General features: G+C 38.8%; 1 protein-coding gene across 2 annotated transcripts in view; it reads left to right on the top strand.

The window, feature by feature from the left end:
- The first annotated feature begins 705 nt into the window (after positions 1–705).
- The window catches only part of WIF1 (Wnt inhibitory factor 1), a 40904-nt gene continuing 24559 nt past the window's right edge, over positions 706–17050 (top strand). For both annotated transcript variants that reach the window (XM_025172225.2, XM_007436732.3), the window contains exons 1-2: positions 706–1088; positions 2454–2593. In XM_025172225.2, the coding sequence (XP_025027993.1) occupies positions 938–1088; positions 2454–2593 (291 nt within the window). In that variant the 5' untranslated portion in view covers positions 706–937. The remainder of the gene's footprint in view (positions 1089–2453; positions 2594–17050) is intronic.

Below are 17050 nucleotides of genomic sequence, written 5' to 3'. Positions count from 1 at the left end.
ACAAGCTGACACACAAGCAAGTGGATTGTCCTGGCCGCTCATCAGCGCCATCGTCCTCCTTTGGTAGGGAAGTGGCATTCTAGGCTGCTTCCAGCATGACAACTTTTTGCCTGTTTTCATGGATGTTTTTGCACCAGTGCACTCAGCTCCTATATGACTAGTGAGTTGGCTTGTGTGTTAGCTGGGGCAGGCAGTTTTGCTTTGTTCTAGACTTGTGCGAGGGGCATTAAGGCATTAATAAAGGGTAATATTAAAAGTACTAACTATCCTTAACTACTGTACGGTTTTGTTCTCATTTTTCTTTTTTACATCCCACCGTTCATGGCATCACTTTTATTTTAAGTGTATCCGTCCTTGCCTTCCAGCTTGTACACCGTTTCTCCTATGAGAAACATAAGAAAGGAAGAAAGTTGCACATTATAAATGCGAAAAAAGAATTAGTACGGCCATCTGCAACCAGAATAAGGTGGTAGAGGGGAAGCACGGCAGGATTAAACGATTACATAAATGGTGAGAAGCCAGTTACGCAGGCCCGAGCTCTGCAAAATCTCCCCCCCGCCCCGGTGCTGATAGGCCGCGTTCCCCCCACACTTCTCCCCCAAGGCGCGCTTCTGGCAGATCACCGCTGCCGCCGCCTAGTGGGACTGGCTCGGAGCGCTCGCTCCGCGACCTCTCCGGAGCACACGTTCCCCACTTCTAGCCCTGCTCTCACAACCGCTGCGGCTGCCAAAAGGCAAGCCCACCTCCAGCCGCCGCAGGGAAAGACAACAGCCGCCGCCAGCCCGCCCGGGCCGTGGAGAAGTGAGGCGCCGCCCGGGACGCCCGCGAAGAAGAGCGAGCGGGAAGCAGGAGCAGGCGTGAAGGCGCTCACCCGAGGAAGGACGCGCTTTTTCCTTCTGCCCCGTCCACCCTGTGAAAGAGCTAAGTCAAGCGCGGCATGGCCGGTGGAATCAGCAACTTCTGCTCAGCGGCGCTCTGGCTTTGCGGCACCCTGTGCCTCTCCAGCCTGCCGCTTCTGCGCGGCGCGCAGCGCCAGGAAGACACTCTCTACATGTGGATTGACGCTCATCAAGCCCGCGTGCTGATCGGTAGGTGCGGCTGGATCTCGCGCTCGGCGTCGCGCTGCTTCCTCTAGCCGGCGGGCGCGCTGGCTCGGGCGAAGGAGGGCGCGCCAAAGGGGCTTGCGAGGATCTCTTTCCTCTCTCCCCCGTCGTCCGCGCGCGCGCTCGCTTGGACTTCTCTAATCTGGGGCTGTCCGGATATATATTGCAGCACCATTCCTAGCCGTCTAGGCTGTGAGTGGGGAATCCTGTATGGGACTTGTTATCAAACATGGGAAGGGCCCCGGGTTTTAGAGCAGGGGTGTCCGCCGGAGATGCTTTTTCCCATCCCCCTCTTCACTGGCTCGTCTTTTGCGGGCGGATTCTCCCCAAGGTAACTTTAACACTTAGGTAACAGAGGATTCAGCGCTGGAGTTGAACCAGGGCATAGTTCAAGTTTGGAATCGGTTGCCACCAGATGTGCTGATGGCTGCCAACGTAGAGAGCTTGACGAGAAGTTTCTTGAAGGATAAGGCTGCCATTAGTCACTGACTGGCTGTGCAGTGCCTGCAGTATCCTTGGCAGTAAGCCTGTGGATGGCTACTAGGAAAATATTAATGGAAGGATGCTACTGTGTGATTGCTCCGCAGAGTACAAAATGATGGATTAAATCTTTGGTCTGATAGTTCTTCTCTGATTATATATACAAGGCAATGCATGTTTACTGGGAAGTAAGACCAGTGCTGGAATTATAGAAAGAAAATGAAAAGTTCCCTGAGATACAGTATTAGATTTTGGATTCCCCCAAACAAAATTCCTGAAAGAGTAGTTATGGAGACCATTGCAAAGATTGAAAGAGAGTGCCCTCTTCCCCACTGTTGTAATTCTAGCATTGAACAGAGAAAATTTACTCTCATGTGATGTATATAGAATGGCATCTGTAAGCTTGAATGGATTAGCAGTTTGTTCCTACAAGGATTTGTGGAAGTGTATTGACTTCTTACCTGTGTGGTTGCTAGGAGTCAAAAACAACTTGATGATACATAATCAATCAATCAATCGACTTTTTGTACAGAATTTTTTTAATGTTTAAATTTCTACTCTGTTGGTGACTTGGAGAAATGATGTGGACCAACTCTTTCCAAATATCATGGGGTCAAACCCAAAAACCATGTACTATAGTGATGCACTAAGGTGTTCCTTATTTATATGCTATACATTCTTTACCCCCATAAGTGGCTGAATAGGTGTGTGTATCAGTATACATATTTCTGCCATAGTTCTGCTAGAGTAGCTCTCTGGCAGAGCCTGCATGTTTTCCTGTGAAAACCCTTCAGACTGAATGCTTGCTTTTCATCCCATGTTGGGATTTAATCTTCTGCCTGTTTCAGGTTAATTGGTTTTCTTTTACAGGCTTTGAAGAGGATATTCTGATTGTTTCGGAAGGGAAGATGGCCCCATTCACTCATGATTTCAGAAAAGCCCAACAAAGAATGCCAGCTATCCCTGTCAATATTCAGTCTATGAATTTCACCTGGCAAGCGACTGGAAGGGTAGGTAGAAGAAGAAAGACCTGTATAGCCTGGCACTGTCGGGCTGTGGGTGAAGAGGAAGGAGAAGAGAAATATCTTGAACTGGGTCAATTTTTTTAATAGAAAGTATTTTAAAGTTATACCAGAAGGGCATTACAAAATGGGACCTTGAATTATCTGCCGCGTGAAGTGTAAATCAATCAAGTCTATGATAGGTAAAGGTATATAGTGTCTCTTCTCTATGCCTGTCTCTCTAATGAAACTCTGTTCCAGATAGGAACAGTACAAAACAGTCCTCAAAATGAGTATTTTAAGCCAGGGCAACTCTCATCTTCTTGGGGAGACATATTTTGTTATCCAAGGACTACAGGGAACATGCCTGGTGAGCACTGAAATCAATGGAGTAAGTAAGGTCAGAATGCTTTGGGTTTGTTTTTTTTTAATGTTAATTTGAAAAAAAAAATACCCAGGACTTTAATACACCTCTTTTAAAGCCTTAAACAATTGTTTTAAAAGACAAAATATTGTACAACCTAAAATCACCATCTTGCTGTTTAGGTTTTGTGGCGCAATCTGAGGGAGTTCTGAGGGCTGCAGAAATAGGGTAGGGGGTGCATAAAGTCTGCCCAGCCCTATTCTTAGCCTCTACCCTGGGAGTACCGAAGTCTGTTCAAAAATAAGGGCAATGCTTGACCTTTAAATGTTGTGTTGGCAACCACATATTCCATAGTGAATGGAACCAAAAGAAAAACTAAATTTGATTCCATTTCATTTACATGTATTTTTAATTCAACTTAAGTATAATTAATATGAATGCTTTAGTATTTAATAACCTACCTGTTCTATTCTATTAACCGTTACCATTTACTTAGAATGCAGGAAGGCTGCACCCAAAGCTTTTAAGGGCCATATATAGCCAACAGCCTGATGTTTTGTATCCATATTTAAATATAGGTAAATTAACTGAAGTCACTTTTGAGTGGACTTGGGAGCTGCCAATGCTAATGCAATTGTGCCATTGATCTTGTTAATAGTAAGTATTTGCAGGAGTTGGGGCATGGGTGGTGGACAAACTTCTAAGGTAGCATCACAACTTACAAGTGTGGCTACTATGGCTCAGTTGTGCTATTCCTCCCATACCTGTATCCACTGGATAGCTGCAAGCTCTGAAATCCAGAAGTTGCCAAAAACGGAATAGCAATTCACTGTTTCAGGGTATGAAACTCTGAGAACCTGGGGTTATTTTGCTTTTGAAAAGTGTTTACAGAAAAGAATAAATCCCACTGAAAACTCTATTTACCAAATGTTTATGCATCTGTGAAGAAAGAAGGGGGAACTGTAGTTTAGGTATATACTATGTAAATGACTGTGCAGTCCAGATATAGCTTACAAGCTACCTTGTAATTCATCTCTGCTGAGCAATGAAGCTTTTTTTTTTTTTTTGGCAAAAGTTTGAGAAATTTGCTGCTGTTTTCTGTCAGCAGCTACAACAGATGGCTGGCACATGACTGTCTTGCTAAATGAAGTGGGATCTCTACAGCATGATACTTTGATCTCTGGTGGCATGTCCATCACACTGAGATGCAAAATACCACGGAAGGGCAGAAGCTGAATATTAAATGTTTGGAGCTTTGCTTTTGATACGTGGATCCTTGGTTTTCTTTTCTTTTTAATTTTGTCCATAAGCTTTCTTGCATTCCGTGTTTTCATCTGAAGCATGGAGCTCAAAAAATATATCTGATGACAGAGAAGCACAGTGGATGCATTGTCTGGGGCACCAGGTTATATGCAACCGCATTTGCTATACATTGATGGCTGTGTTAAAAAGCCTTCATCAGCTATTGTCCAAAACTTGGGATATAAACCTGAGACATCAGTAGGAAGAATGACTTAAAGAATGAATGGCTTTAAGCATTAGGAGAAAAAAATGAAAGCCAGATCCATCCAGGTAAGCTTTTGTTACAGGATGGTGTTTGGTGTACATTCAGTACTTTTTCTGTAACGTGGTTTTAACCGAACTCCCCTGCCATACTTTTGTTTAAATGCTGTCACATTTAAATGAAGAAATGGGGAGCCTAGACCATAGTGTACAATATAAGTCTCAGGGCACCATGTAGCCCCTGAATTCCTTCTTTTTGCCCCTGAACCACATCTGATTACTGAGGCTGAAAACTGATGGCATAAACATCTCTCATTTGGACAAGACACACTAAAAAGAAATAATAGGTGAGCCCTGCAATGGACTTAACATCATTTAAAAATGAAAGAAAATCTCCAAATTTCTTCCAAGGTCCAAGAAAAAAATCCAGAAAATCCAGGACCCACCCACTTTGCATCATTATCCCACCAACTGCAGCCCCAGTACCCTAAAAAAGTTATATGGAACTCTGGTGATCCAAAGCTTGCCTATCCAGAAGATAAGTGTTTAAGTATCAGTGGTCTGTCTATTGTTACACTTTGCCCTTTGGTTGTTTTGTTCATTCTGTCCATAACATTTGTATTTCTGGGGACACTCATAGCTGACTACTTTTATATCTTGTAAAAACAAAATAAAATTCTTGTAAAAACACAACAGAATGGAGGACTTCCCCAAACCAACAACTACCTATAGATTGTGATTTGTAAATAACATCTTTCAAAAATTCAGTCTATAATCAAGATTAAAATAACCCATTAGCAAAAACAACAACAACAACAATTCTAAAATAATTAGAATTACTAAAATAATTAAAAGGTTCAGTTAAAAAGTTCAGTCTTGATGCCCTTCCTAAAATCAGAGAAAAATGGTTACCATTTGTAACTGCAAAAGCAGTTTGTCTAGATACTAGGAGAAAAGCTTTTCTGGGCCTCTGCAGATGAAGACATTAAGACTCCCTCTTACAAATTTTAAAGTTTATCAGATAACCAGACCCTAAGCCATTTGAGGGGATTAAAGATTAACATCTTGAATTGAACCTGGAAAACAATAGGCAACCAATGCAGGACTTTCAAGATAGGAGTGATGGGATCATGAGACTGCATGCCTGTTGGAGCATAGCAAGCTATTTCATTTTACGCTAGCTGGGATTCTTGATGTTTTTCAAAGAGCAGAGATCTCTGCAAAATCTAATATGGATGTAACCAAGGCTTGGATAGCTGATGATAAATCATTCCAAAATATGGCTTCACTTAGGAGCTGAACAGCTTTCCAGAATGAATAAAGTGGCCTTCTCTAACTTGGTGCTGCCTAAGTGTGTTGGACTACAACTACCAGATCCAGTCAGCATGGCTACTGGGAGTGATAGTGATGTACCACAGCTGAGGCACTAGTTTAACAAAGGTTAGGATAGAGGGAGGGAGCATATGAGGACATAAAAACAGACCTACTGTACAAGTGGTATTCAAACCATGATGCAACAATTTCCACAGAATGCATAGCTCCAGCCTCTGAAAAACATTTCAGAGAAAATAGGTGGAAAACAAAGCAAAATGAAAAACAGCAAAATGGTTTATTTTTTAACACTCCTGGTATGACACATGTGTTTCAACTAATATTTCTTTGCGGGGGAGGGTCTTGATTCCTGGCAACTTCCTGGACAGGTCTCTGCAATTTTCTTGGCAAGAGTTTTGGAAGTGGTTTGCCATTTTTTTCTAAGGCAGGACTAGAACTCATGGTTTCCTGGTTTCCTGGCCTTATGCCAACCCAGGGCTCCTCAACCTTGGCGACTTGAAGACGTGTGGACTTTAACTCCCAGAATTCCCCAGCCAGCCATGCTGGCTGCGGAATTCTGGGAGTTGAAGTCCACACATCTTCAAGTCGCCAAGGTTGAGGAACCTTGCCTTAACCACTACTCCAGACTGGCTCTCAGGTATTGGACTACCTTTCTACTTATCTGGTAATATATGTTCCATTGAAATCAAGGGATCTTAAATCTTACAGACATAGATAGAATTAGGCTGAAACATGTATCCTTGAATTCATTGGTACTAAATTGAAACTAAAGTACTCTTCATCCAATGTGCTATTAATATTATCATTAATACTGCTGCCTGTAATTTTTTTTTAAAAAAACCTTTTAAAGAAAACTAACATAAAAAGAACATATTTATTTTTAGATATTATCTTAAGGCCTTCCAGCTTTGATGCAGGTTCACCACATCAGGTATTTTTACTGAATGAAGTGCCTCATACCAGACATTTTATAAATGCTATTAAATAGAACATTAAGGGTCAATAGATGGCAGCACTCCAGCTTTCCACTACAGTATGGCATTCATTATTCCATTTACTGCTGTGGTAGTCCCAAACAAATTCTATTCTAATAAATATTGAAGGTGTTCATTTTAGTTTGTGAATGGCATTTGGAATCATGTGCTGAAAAGTACTAATGACTGAAATCCATGGGCTAATACAGCATAGAGGCTAAGCATGTACACAAGATGGAAATTCTATATATCTTCCCTTGGAAGTAAGCCAGACTGAATGCAGCAGGACTTCTAAATAAGGATGCACAGATAGGCCTGTGCTTTGGTATCTAACTCAGTATTGAAAGCAGTTCTTCAGGATTTCAAAGAACCTAGGGCCTTTTTCATGCAAAGCATGTTTTGCCACTGAGGTATGTTCATGTGCAGTTTTAAGAGTGACTGAAATAATGCATACAAAGTTCTTTACGGTATATAGTCATATACCTCTCACTATCATTTTCTTAATGTGCTTATAAAAGGATCACATGGAAGGCAATAGTGGAACAGGATTTTGTATCGCCTCTCACCCTATTTGGATGGAGTGGCTGTGGAAGGTATAGGTCTTCTAAAGAATTGTAGAACTGATCTTGGGGAAGGAAGGAGAAAACTGTTAAGAGGGGACTGGCAGAAGAGATTACACAGTCCTAAAATAGGGGGAAATGTAAGAAACTCCAATAATACTGCCTTGGTTTTGTTTAGTATACTGTAAGATGGTCCAGAGAGAAACTTGGACAAGTTTTCAAGATTCTGTTATTCTACCTTACCACAAGAAAGAACATTCCTGGAATCCTTGCCATGCCTACGTGACCTTTATTATAAAGGACAAACTTAATTTCAGAAAGTTGTCCGTTAGATTTATTTTATATAATTAATTATTTTCTTGGTTTTGCTCTTGAGTTTTCCTTTGTAAAGCAACGTTATAAACATACACAATTTTTTTTTTTATCCTTGAAAAATATGCCCTTTTTCAGGTTTGTCGTTTATTTTTTCTAAGAAAAGATGGTTACTATAGCCATGCCTGTTTCTTGACCTGACCTGTCTTGAAGTGCTCACACCTGCAGCTTTTCACGGTCAACATGGGGTTGTTAAGGGTGGCTGGTTAAGAGGCAGGACACATCTTTCACTCATTTTAATATATATGTATAATTACAATTACACATATATATTAAAATGTATTATACTAGCTACCATTACTATATTACTTTTGAAACAAATTACTATTGATTCCTTAGGATTGTTTGCTAAAACATTTGTTCATTCTCAAGAGTACTCTTTCAAAGTATTTTTTTCTGATCATAAAGATGTATAATACTGTACCTTAATCTCTTATAAAATGTTTATGTTCGTATCTGTCCAGTTATGCAGTGCATTCGGAAAGTATTCAGACCCCTTCACTTTTTTCAATTTTGTTATGTTGCAGCCTGATACTACAATCGTTCAAATTTCATTTTTTCCATTAATCTACACTCAGTACCCCATAATGACAAAGTGAGAACAGAATTTTAGAAATGTCTGTAAATTTATTAAAAAGGAAAAACTGAAATATCACATTGGCATAAGTATTCAGACCCTTTACTCAGTACTTTGTTGAAGCAACTTTGGAAGTAATTACAGCCTCGAGTCTTTTTTGGTATGACGTGAAAAGCTTTGCACACCTGGATTGGGGGATTTTCTGCCATTCTTCTTTGCAAATCCTCTCAAGCTCAATCAGGTTGAATGGGGACCGTCAGTGGACAGCCATTTTCAGGTCTCTCCAGAGATGTTCAATAGGGTTCAAGTCAGGGCTCTGGCTGGGCCACTCTAGGACATTCCCAGAGTTGTCCCTAAGCCATTCCTGTGTTGTCTTAGCTGTGTGCTTAGGATCGTTGTCATGTTGAAAGGTGAACCTTCGGCCCAGTCTGAGGTCCTGAGTGCCGTGGAACAAGTTTTCATTGAGGATATCTCTGTACTTTGCTCCATTCAGCTTTCCCTTAACCCTGACCAGTCTCCCAGTCCCTGCTGCTGAAAAACACCCCATAGCATGATGCTGCCACCACCATGCTTCATTGTTGTGATGGTATTGGGCAGGTGATGAGCAGTGCCTGGTTTCCTCCAGACATAATGTTTAGAATTGAGGCCAAACAGTTCAGTCTTGGTTTAATCAGACCAGAGAATCTTGTTCCTCACAGTCCGAGAGTCCTTCAGGTGCATTTTTGCAAACTCCAAGCGGGCTTTCATGTGTTTTGCACTGAGGAGAGGCTTCCGTCTAGCCACTCTGCCAGAAAGCCCAGATCAGTGGAGGGCTGCAGTGATGGTTGTCCTTCTGGAGCTTTGTTCCATCTCTGCACAGGATCTCTGGAGCTCAGTCAGAGTGACCATCGGGTTCTTGGTCACCTCTCTTACTAAGGCTCTTCTCCCCCGATTGCTCAGTTTGGCCGGGCAACCAGCTCTTGGAAGAGTCCTGGTTGTACCAAACTTCTTCCATTTGAGAATTATGGAGGCCACTGTGCTCTTGGGAACTTTCAGTGCAGCAGAAATGTTTTTGTAGCCTTCCCCAGATCTGTGCCTTGCAATAATCCTGTCTCTGAGCTCTGCAGGCAGTTCCTTTGACCTCATGGCTTTTGCTCTGATATAGTTTGCATTGTCAGCTGTGAGGCCGTCTATAAAGAGGTGTGTGCCTTTCCAAATCATGTCCAATCAATTTAATTTACCACAGGTGGACTCCAATCAAGGTGTAGGAACAGCTCAGCAACGATCAAGAGAAATGGGAGGCACCTGAGCTAAATTTCAAGCATTGTTGCAAAGAGTCGGAATACTTATGCCAATGTGATATTTCAGTTTTTCCTTTTTAATAAATTTACAGACATTTCTAAAATTCTGTTTTCACTTTGTCATTATGGGTACTGAGTATAGATTAATGAGAAAAAAAATGAATTTGAATGATTGTAGTATCAGGCTGCAACATAACAAAACTGAAAAAAGTGAAGGGGGTCTGAATACTTTCCGAATGCACTGTATTTGTGCAGACCTTCTGGAAGTCCTGCTCCCTCATTGTGGCTAACCCACTCATAGGGTGATGTCCAATTTGTAATCCAGGTTAGACAGCTAGTTTAATAATTCACTGGGAAAGCTCAGGTCTGCCAGACTCATTCTTTCGAATCCTCAGTATAGAGCATATACAATTTGTTACTTGTCTCTGCCTTGTTTTCAATTTTCACTGGAATAATTTGGAACAGAAATTTAAGCCTCGGCAGAATGTTAGTTTTTTAACTTTCTCCATCTTGAAATATCTGTCATTATATTTTTCCAAATCTGTGACTAATTGTTTTTTAAATAGGTCTTTATTGTTTTCTGTCAAGTAAATTCCCAGGTATTTAATCTTTTTTGCAGTAATAGTAAACCCTGTTATTTAGTACAAATATTGCTTTTCTTCCTCAGTTAAGTTCTATGTCAACATTTGAGTTTTATCCTTATTGATCTGATATTCTGACCCTGGACCATACTACTAAATATATTCCCTTATCAGTTCTAAAGAGTCCTTTGGTTGAGTAATTTGTTAATTTAATTCCTGAGATTTTGTTGTCTTGACATTTTCTTTATCAATGACTCTAATGCCAAAAAGAATAAGGAAGAACAAAGGGGACAAACTTTTCATGTCCCCTTCATTATGGTATGTTTTGGGGATTAAAAAACCATGTTCTCTTACCTTTGCTTCATATTCTTTATAAATAATAGAAGAGAATATATGTAGCTCAGGGTTGAACTTTATAAATACTCTGACCTTTATAACTACTCTTTATAAATATTCTGTATCCATGTAAAAAAGTTAAAGTCTCCATTCGTCTTCTTCAAGTCATAAGCATGAAGGACCATTCCAAATTATCAAAAGCTTTCCCTGCATCAAGAAAGACCATCACCTGTTTGTTTTATAGCTTTCAAGAAAATCTGATGTTGTCTCTCATGTATTCTTTGGGACAAATCCAATCTGGTCCAGATGTATTTACAGTTAAAAAACATTTATTCTCTTTGTAGGTATTGCCATAAAAGGCTTGTAGTTACATTCAAGGAAGAAATAGGTCAATAGCACTCTGGGTGGGTTGGGTTGTTTCTTTCCTTGTAGATTAGAGAGATTAAAGGGTTTTTTTTCATAACAAAGAAAATTATTGATATTATTGAATCTCATTCATTTCCTGAGTTAGTGGTTTTACCATAATTTCTTGAAAAGTCTTGTAGTGAATTGCAGAGATGCCATTAGCTCTTGGAACTTTGTTCAGTTTCATTTTTTTATACCTTTAGTTTCATTTTCTGTTATGAGTTTATTAAGAGCTTCCTGTTGTTGATCTGTATATTTTTAAAATAGCATTGTATTCAAATACTCTTCAATCTTTTCCAATTCAGATATCTGTTTACTATGCAATCTTGAATAGTATTTAACAAATTGCTCCATCATGTCCTTCATTGTAGACATGTCTAGTTCCATCCCAAATAGAAATAATAGATCTTTTGTCTTGTTCCTGTCAGGCCCAGCCCAAGAGCAACAACGAGGCAGTCCAGTCCAGTATAGTTCCTTTATTAGCTTGCAGCTAATAGACAGAATCTCACCAAACTAAACCTATGCTAAAGCAACTATTGGATATACCCCGTGAGACTCTAGGAAGGGACTAGTTTCAGCTTCTTCACCTTCTCACGGCCCTGCTGTGGGCTGAGGAAGCACTTGCCCTGTAACCTCTCCAGGAATGCTCCCCCTCCCTCATGATAACCTTGATCCTCCATTCCAGTATCCTCCTCGCACATGCCTTCCATTACAGTTCCTTTTGAAGTTGGAAAGCTAGCAATTTATCTAGATTTGTTACCTTTTTCAAAATATTTCTGTTTGACAAAATTCAACTTTTACAAGTCTCACCTAGGTCCATTACATCTAGTTGATTATGAATCACTTGTTCTAAGTCCACAACAAGATTATGCTTATGTCTTGATTCTAATTGTTTCAATTTATTCATCAATATATCTTGCTGCTTTTGCATAGCTTTCTAGCTATTTGATGCTGGAAAGATAATCATCTCATAAATGCTTTTCTAGAGTTCCATACTGTAAATAAAGAAAGATAAGAGGTTGAATTAACTTAAGGAAGCTCCTTAATCATGGCAGTTCAATTTTATGTCCTCTTGTAGTATTAAAAGTTCATTAAGTCTCCATCTCCAGTCTAGAGCTTCCTCTGTTTAATCCTAAAACTATGGAGTTATGATCTGCCTATGTAGGAGCTGCAACTTCCATGTCTCTGAACTAGTTAACAGTGAGTTAGAAATTCAGCACATATATATGCTCAAGTAAGTTTTATGAACTGAAAAATAATATATACATTCTTTCTCTGCAGGTTATTTCTATCTCCATATTATGAAAAGAGCTAGTCTGGACATACAGTCTAAGATATTTAAATTCTGAGAATTTATCAGAGTTCCTCTTAGATAAAGAGGTTTGGCCCTATTTGGAGGGAAAAACCATTATTTCCAAGAATCAGAATATCTTTTTGTGCAATTTCAAGAAGTGATTGAAAAAATATTTCATATAATTTTATTTTGTTGTCATTTGTAGCATAAATTTAAGCAATTGTTATTTTCCCAAATCCAATCTGAAAAAGTAATATCTGTCCCTTCTTCATCTTTGATTTGTTTTTCTAAATTCCATAATACATTTTTCATGTATATAGCTATTTCATTTTTCCCATCTGCCTGATGCTGCAAAATTTTAACTGAGATGTTTACATTCTAACAGGTTTACATTATCTTTTTTTAAATGCATCTCTTGAAGATACACAATATGTGCATTTCCTTTTTAGCTTCAACTTTTTTTCCCATTTAAATGGGCTCTTCAGCCCATTAGTACTAGCTGAGAATATTTTAATTTGATCCATGATCTCAGTGATCAAATTAATTTATGAAGAAATAGCAGTTGCTTGGTTCAAATGTTGGACATTATTCCCTTGTTCTGTCAGAGCCAATGACTTAAGCATTGTATTGGCATTCTCAGTGAATTATACAAAAGCTTTGCCACTATCCATAAAAACCTCTAGACGGAATGGAATAGTGCACCTGTATCTGATCTTTCTTTCTTGAAGAATAGTTCTCAGGTTTCTCTTTCTTCTAAGTATATCTGGAGGTACATCTGGTAGCATCTCAATTATTCAGGCTTTGAGTTTTAAGGAAATGTCACTCCTTTTTCTAGTGTTGCTTTTTTGTCTTAAGATATGTGAATTTAACAAGTATATCACGTAGCAATTTTCTTCTTCATGCAGTCCATGAATTTGTTCTATAGATTTCTTGAATTTCCAAAGTTTCATCTATATCCAACTCAATAAAGTGTTAAGTAACTTTTCTATTTCTATTTCTAAATATTTTTTCTCAAACTTCTCAGGAATACCTCTGAATTTCAAGTTATTTTATGAAGTTCTGTTTCAGCTATTTTTAGTTTAACTTCAACTTCTTTAGCTATGTATTTTGGATACTTTGAACTGAATACAATTGCTGGTGTCTTGTCTGCAAATCTTTAATTTCTTTTTCCTGAAGTTCTAATTTGGGTGTTAATTTGTCATATTTATCATTAAAGTTAGCCTTAAAAAAAATCAAACCTAACTCCCAAATCCTGTTTTTGTTGAATTAATTTGTCAATAGTACTTTCCATTGTATGCAGTTCACCTGTGAGAAGGTCTTTAATTTTTGGTAAAGTAACAGAAGAATCAGTTGTTTGCGATAAATTTGGGGGTCTTCAGTTTTTGTTTTGTTTCTTTCTATAACAAAAATAAGTGTCATTTTCAACTTACTTCGATAAATAAAAAATGATTTTACACTCAAAATTTCCTCATGTTAAACAAGACCAAAATAAATTATGCAGCTAAAAGTAAGATATTAGATAAGAAAAAATCCAGTGGTAACTAGATACCATAATACATAAAGTCCAGATAATACAGTATGAGACAAAAAAGGCATATAGAAACCCTTAAAAAGAAATACAGATCTTAAGGCTATACCCTACCTATACACATTAAACTCATATAAGATACTTTTAAAATACTGTCATTCTTTATCCTAAAATTCCAAGGATTTCTCCAGTCTAATTGTCTTAATTTTTGTTTCAAAGTTGAAAATCTTGGTTAGACATTCCTTATGTTGGAGCTCCCTCCTGTGGGTACAGGAAATATAAATGTCATAAAAATGAGGAAAGCATAAAAGCTTAACAGCTAGCATGCAACAAGGCAAGCAGGATACCAATCAACATCAATTGTCTCCAGATTGGTAAAATCCTTATTGGTATAGTTTTATTAAGTACGGGTTTTTCAAAAGAAAAATAGTAGTAGTAAAATTAAATCAAGGTGTTGCCTTTGCTCAGAAATTCTTGCTACATTAACCAAATATAATTCATAACTGGCCTTATTCCTCTTAAAAGCCAATTTGTAATTCTGAAATTGGGAAAAAAAAGTTATTAAGAAATCAAAAGGAAAAAATAGAGTCAGTTTAATAAATTAATTAGGCTGTCCTCCTCAATCATAAAAACATAAACTTGTAAATCCCTAAATAAAGGATAATAATTCAAGAATTCAAGGAGATATAATGAAAAAGAAAGAAAGTAGATTATTAAGTAAATTTTAATTAAAACCTGAAAGTTCAGCTTGGCTGGTTCTCATCGGTCACTAGCCACCATAAAACCATAGATGGCTTTGGGAGAAAGGTATAAATCTCCTTGAAGGTTTTATAGGCTTCTGAGTTCGCCTTCTTTGAAACAACCCCCAAAAGAAAATTGCTCTTCTGGCAGGTTCTTGACAATTAACAATATCAAGAACTAGACAACCCATGACTCACTGAGTCATCATGTTAGAGATATTTCCTTACCTAAACAGAGAAACAGAATGACCAAGGGCAGAAGAGCAGTAGGAGTGTGAGCGACTTGCAACTTGATTCTGACTTCCCCATTGACTTTGCTTGTCAGGGAGCATCAGAAATCTATCTTCCTTCCTTCCTTCCTTCCTTCCTTCCTTCCTTCCTTCCTTCCTTCCTTCCTTCCTTCCTTCCTTCCTCCCTTCCTCCCTTCCTCCCTTCCTCCCTCCCTTACCTACCTACCTACCTACCTACCTACCTACCTACCTTCATTTCCACATATAATATAGGCTTGCACCATTTGCCCTCCCCTCACAACCCTCAGGAGAGCCCCCATGAAGCCTCTTCCTCATCCTCAGCTGATCAGCAGAACTGCCTGCCACTTTGCTGGGGAGAGGTGGAACAAAGGAAGCCATGGATCGTGAAGAAAACTGCACCCCTGCTCCCCTTTCCAGCGTGTCCCCAGGGGATTTCTCCCTTAAGGGAGGAAGAGGACTCACTTGTTGACCACTGGCACCCACCAGCCAGCTCTTCCTCACCAGCAGGCATCCAAGTCACTCCCTCATACTTTCCTTAATGTCCACAGCCATTAAGTGATTTCAGATTTCTGCCTCGTTTCCAAAACAGCCAATCACCACTTGCCTGTTGGGCCTTGCTGCCAGCTGATTGGGCGCAGGGGACAGAGGGAGGTGGGAAAGTGGTCAAGGATATGCCCATGACAATCACACGACCTGGACTGATCACAGTGGTGCAGCAGGACAGCAATGCTGAAGGAGCCACAGTTTCCCAAATTTTAATCCCACAGGAGTAATAGATTCCAGATTTTGGACACATTCTGTAAGTTAGTCCATTTGAAGTACCTTGGTTCAAAAATTGTTGCCACATGACACATCGTTTTGTCCAGTTGAAGGTTACAGACACAAGAGTTTTAGTAATATATAGATGATTTCTTTCTATGGCCAGGAAAGGGGAAACCTGAAACATTATCTCCCCCGAAAAAGTTCTACTGCTGCACTGATGAGCCACCACCTTGCATCTCTTCTCTCTTTTTTTCTGGGAATGTTGCAGAAGACCCTTTTTTGGTGGACACCCTCAGGCTGTGGAGTTCACTCTAAGAGATTATGGCTTTTCCTACCTTTTACTAGCACACAAAAAGCGGGTGTACCATTTCTCTCTTAAAGACCTTTAAGCTTACAATAGGTTATAATTGAAAGGGGTCAGTCAATTTTTAATTTTAGTGGCATGATTTAATTGACTGGATTTTATAATTGGTTTATACTTGTCTGCGTTACATTGTATTTCGTTTATTAGCCAACTTGAGCATTATCTTTTGGAGTCAGGTGGCACCAAAATCGAAATCAATCAATAAAAAAATGTTTGTAATGAACCAACAAGCTATAAACTTAACAGAATAAGTTTTTACAAGGGAATGTACCATGATGGCACCATATATTTGGGATAAATATTCAGTTTTCTTTTTAACTTGATTATGTATTGTTTACTGATAGCATGTAGAATTTAAACTTGTATGTATGTAAACAGAGTTTCTAATGATTATTTATGTGGAACAAAGAAATGGGGCTAGATTTGTGAATATTTTGGGACAAGCTAACACCACTAATCCTTGTGGTAAAACTGCAATGCTGGCAACTATCAAAAAACAATACATGTAAAACTGTACTGTGGAAATTGAGAAAAAAAAGAATTACCTTGGAGAGTGCCTGCTTCATCAATGATTCTGATCACAAGAGTAGCATACAGCTGTATACTATATTAAAGCAACCTTAAGGGAGATTTTTTGACACATAAGTGTTGTATTAAGTGGCTGGTTCATTTTAGTTATAGATACCTGCAAAGATCATACAATTATAAAAGCTTTAATTGTCCTGATAATTAAAAAAATATCTGGTTCCCTACGTTGAAAAACATAATTCTTACTTTCCCTATCAGTTGGTGGTCTTTTACTCTGTAGTGGAAATTTTCACATTTGAAACTTGTTTCTTTTTTTCCCACTGTCTAACACTGAAAATAAAAGCAAAAAACAAAAACAAAAAACACCTTTAGTTTATTGACATTCAAGTGAAATTTGGTTGTAGAACCTCCATAAGATAGCTTTTGGTAGCATTTCATTCAGTTTTACTATTCTATACCAGTTCCATTTTAGAGCAAATGTTTACATTTTAAAGACTTGCACAATTAAAATGACTGGTAAGTCAATAAAAGCTGATAGGTAACACTTAGTGTAATACAGTACTAAAATCAGAGCAACACTCTGTGAACATTGTACAGTTCCTATAATATGCAAACCGAAAAGTACATCCTAAAGATATTTACTTGGGAGTTAGGCCCTGTTTCATTCCAAGAATTTGTGTAAAATGTCTGAAGGATTTACTGCCTTAGTGTTGTC

This window comes from Python bivittatus, unplaced genomic scaffold (assembly GCF_059951505.1).
Source record: "Python bivittatus isolate LINGU-HERP-01145 unplaced genomic scaffold, Pbiv_v1 ctg000330_np1212, whole genome shotgun sequence".
NCBI classification, from domain to species: domain Eukaryota; kingdom Metazoa; phylum Chordata; class Lepidosauria; order Squamata; family Pythonidae; genus Python; species Python bivittatus.
This window is presented reverse-complemented; position numbering and strand designations above follow the sequence as displayed.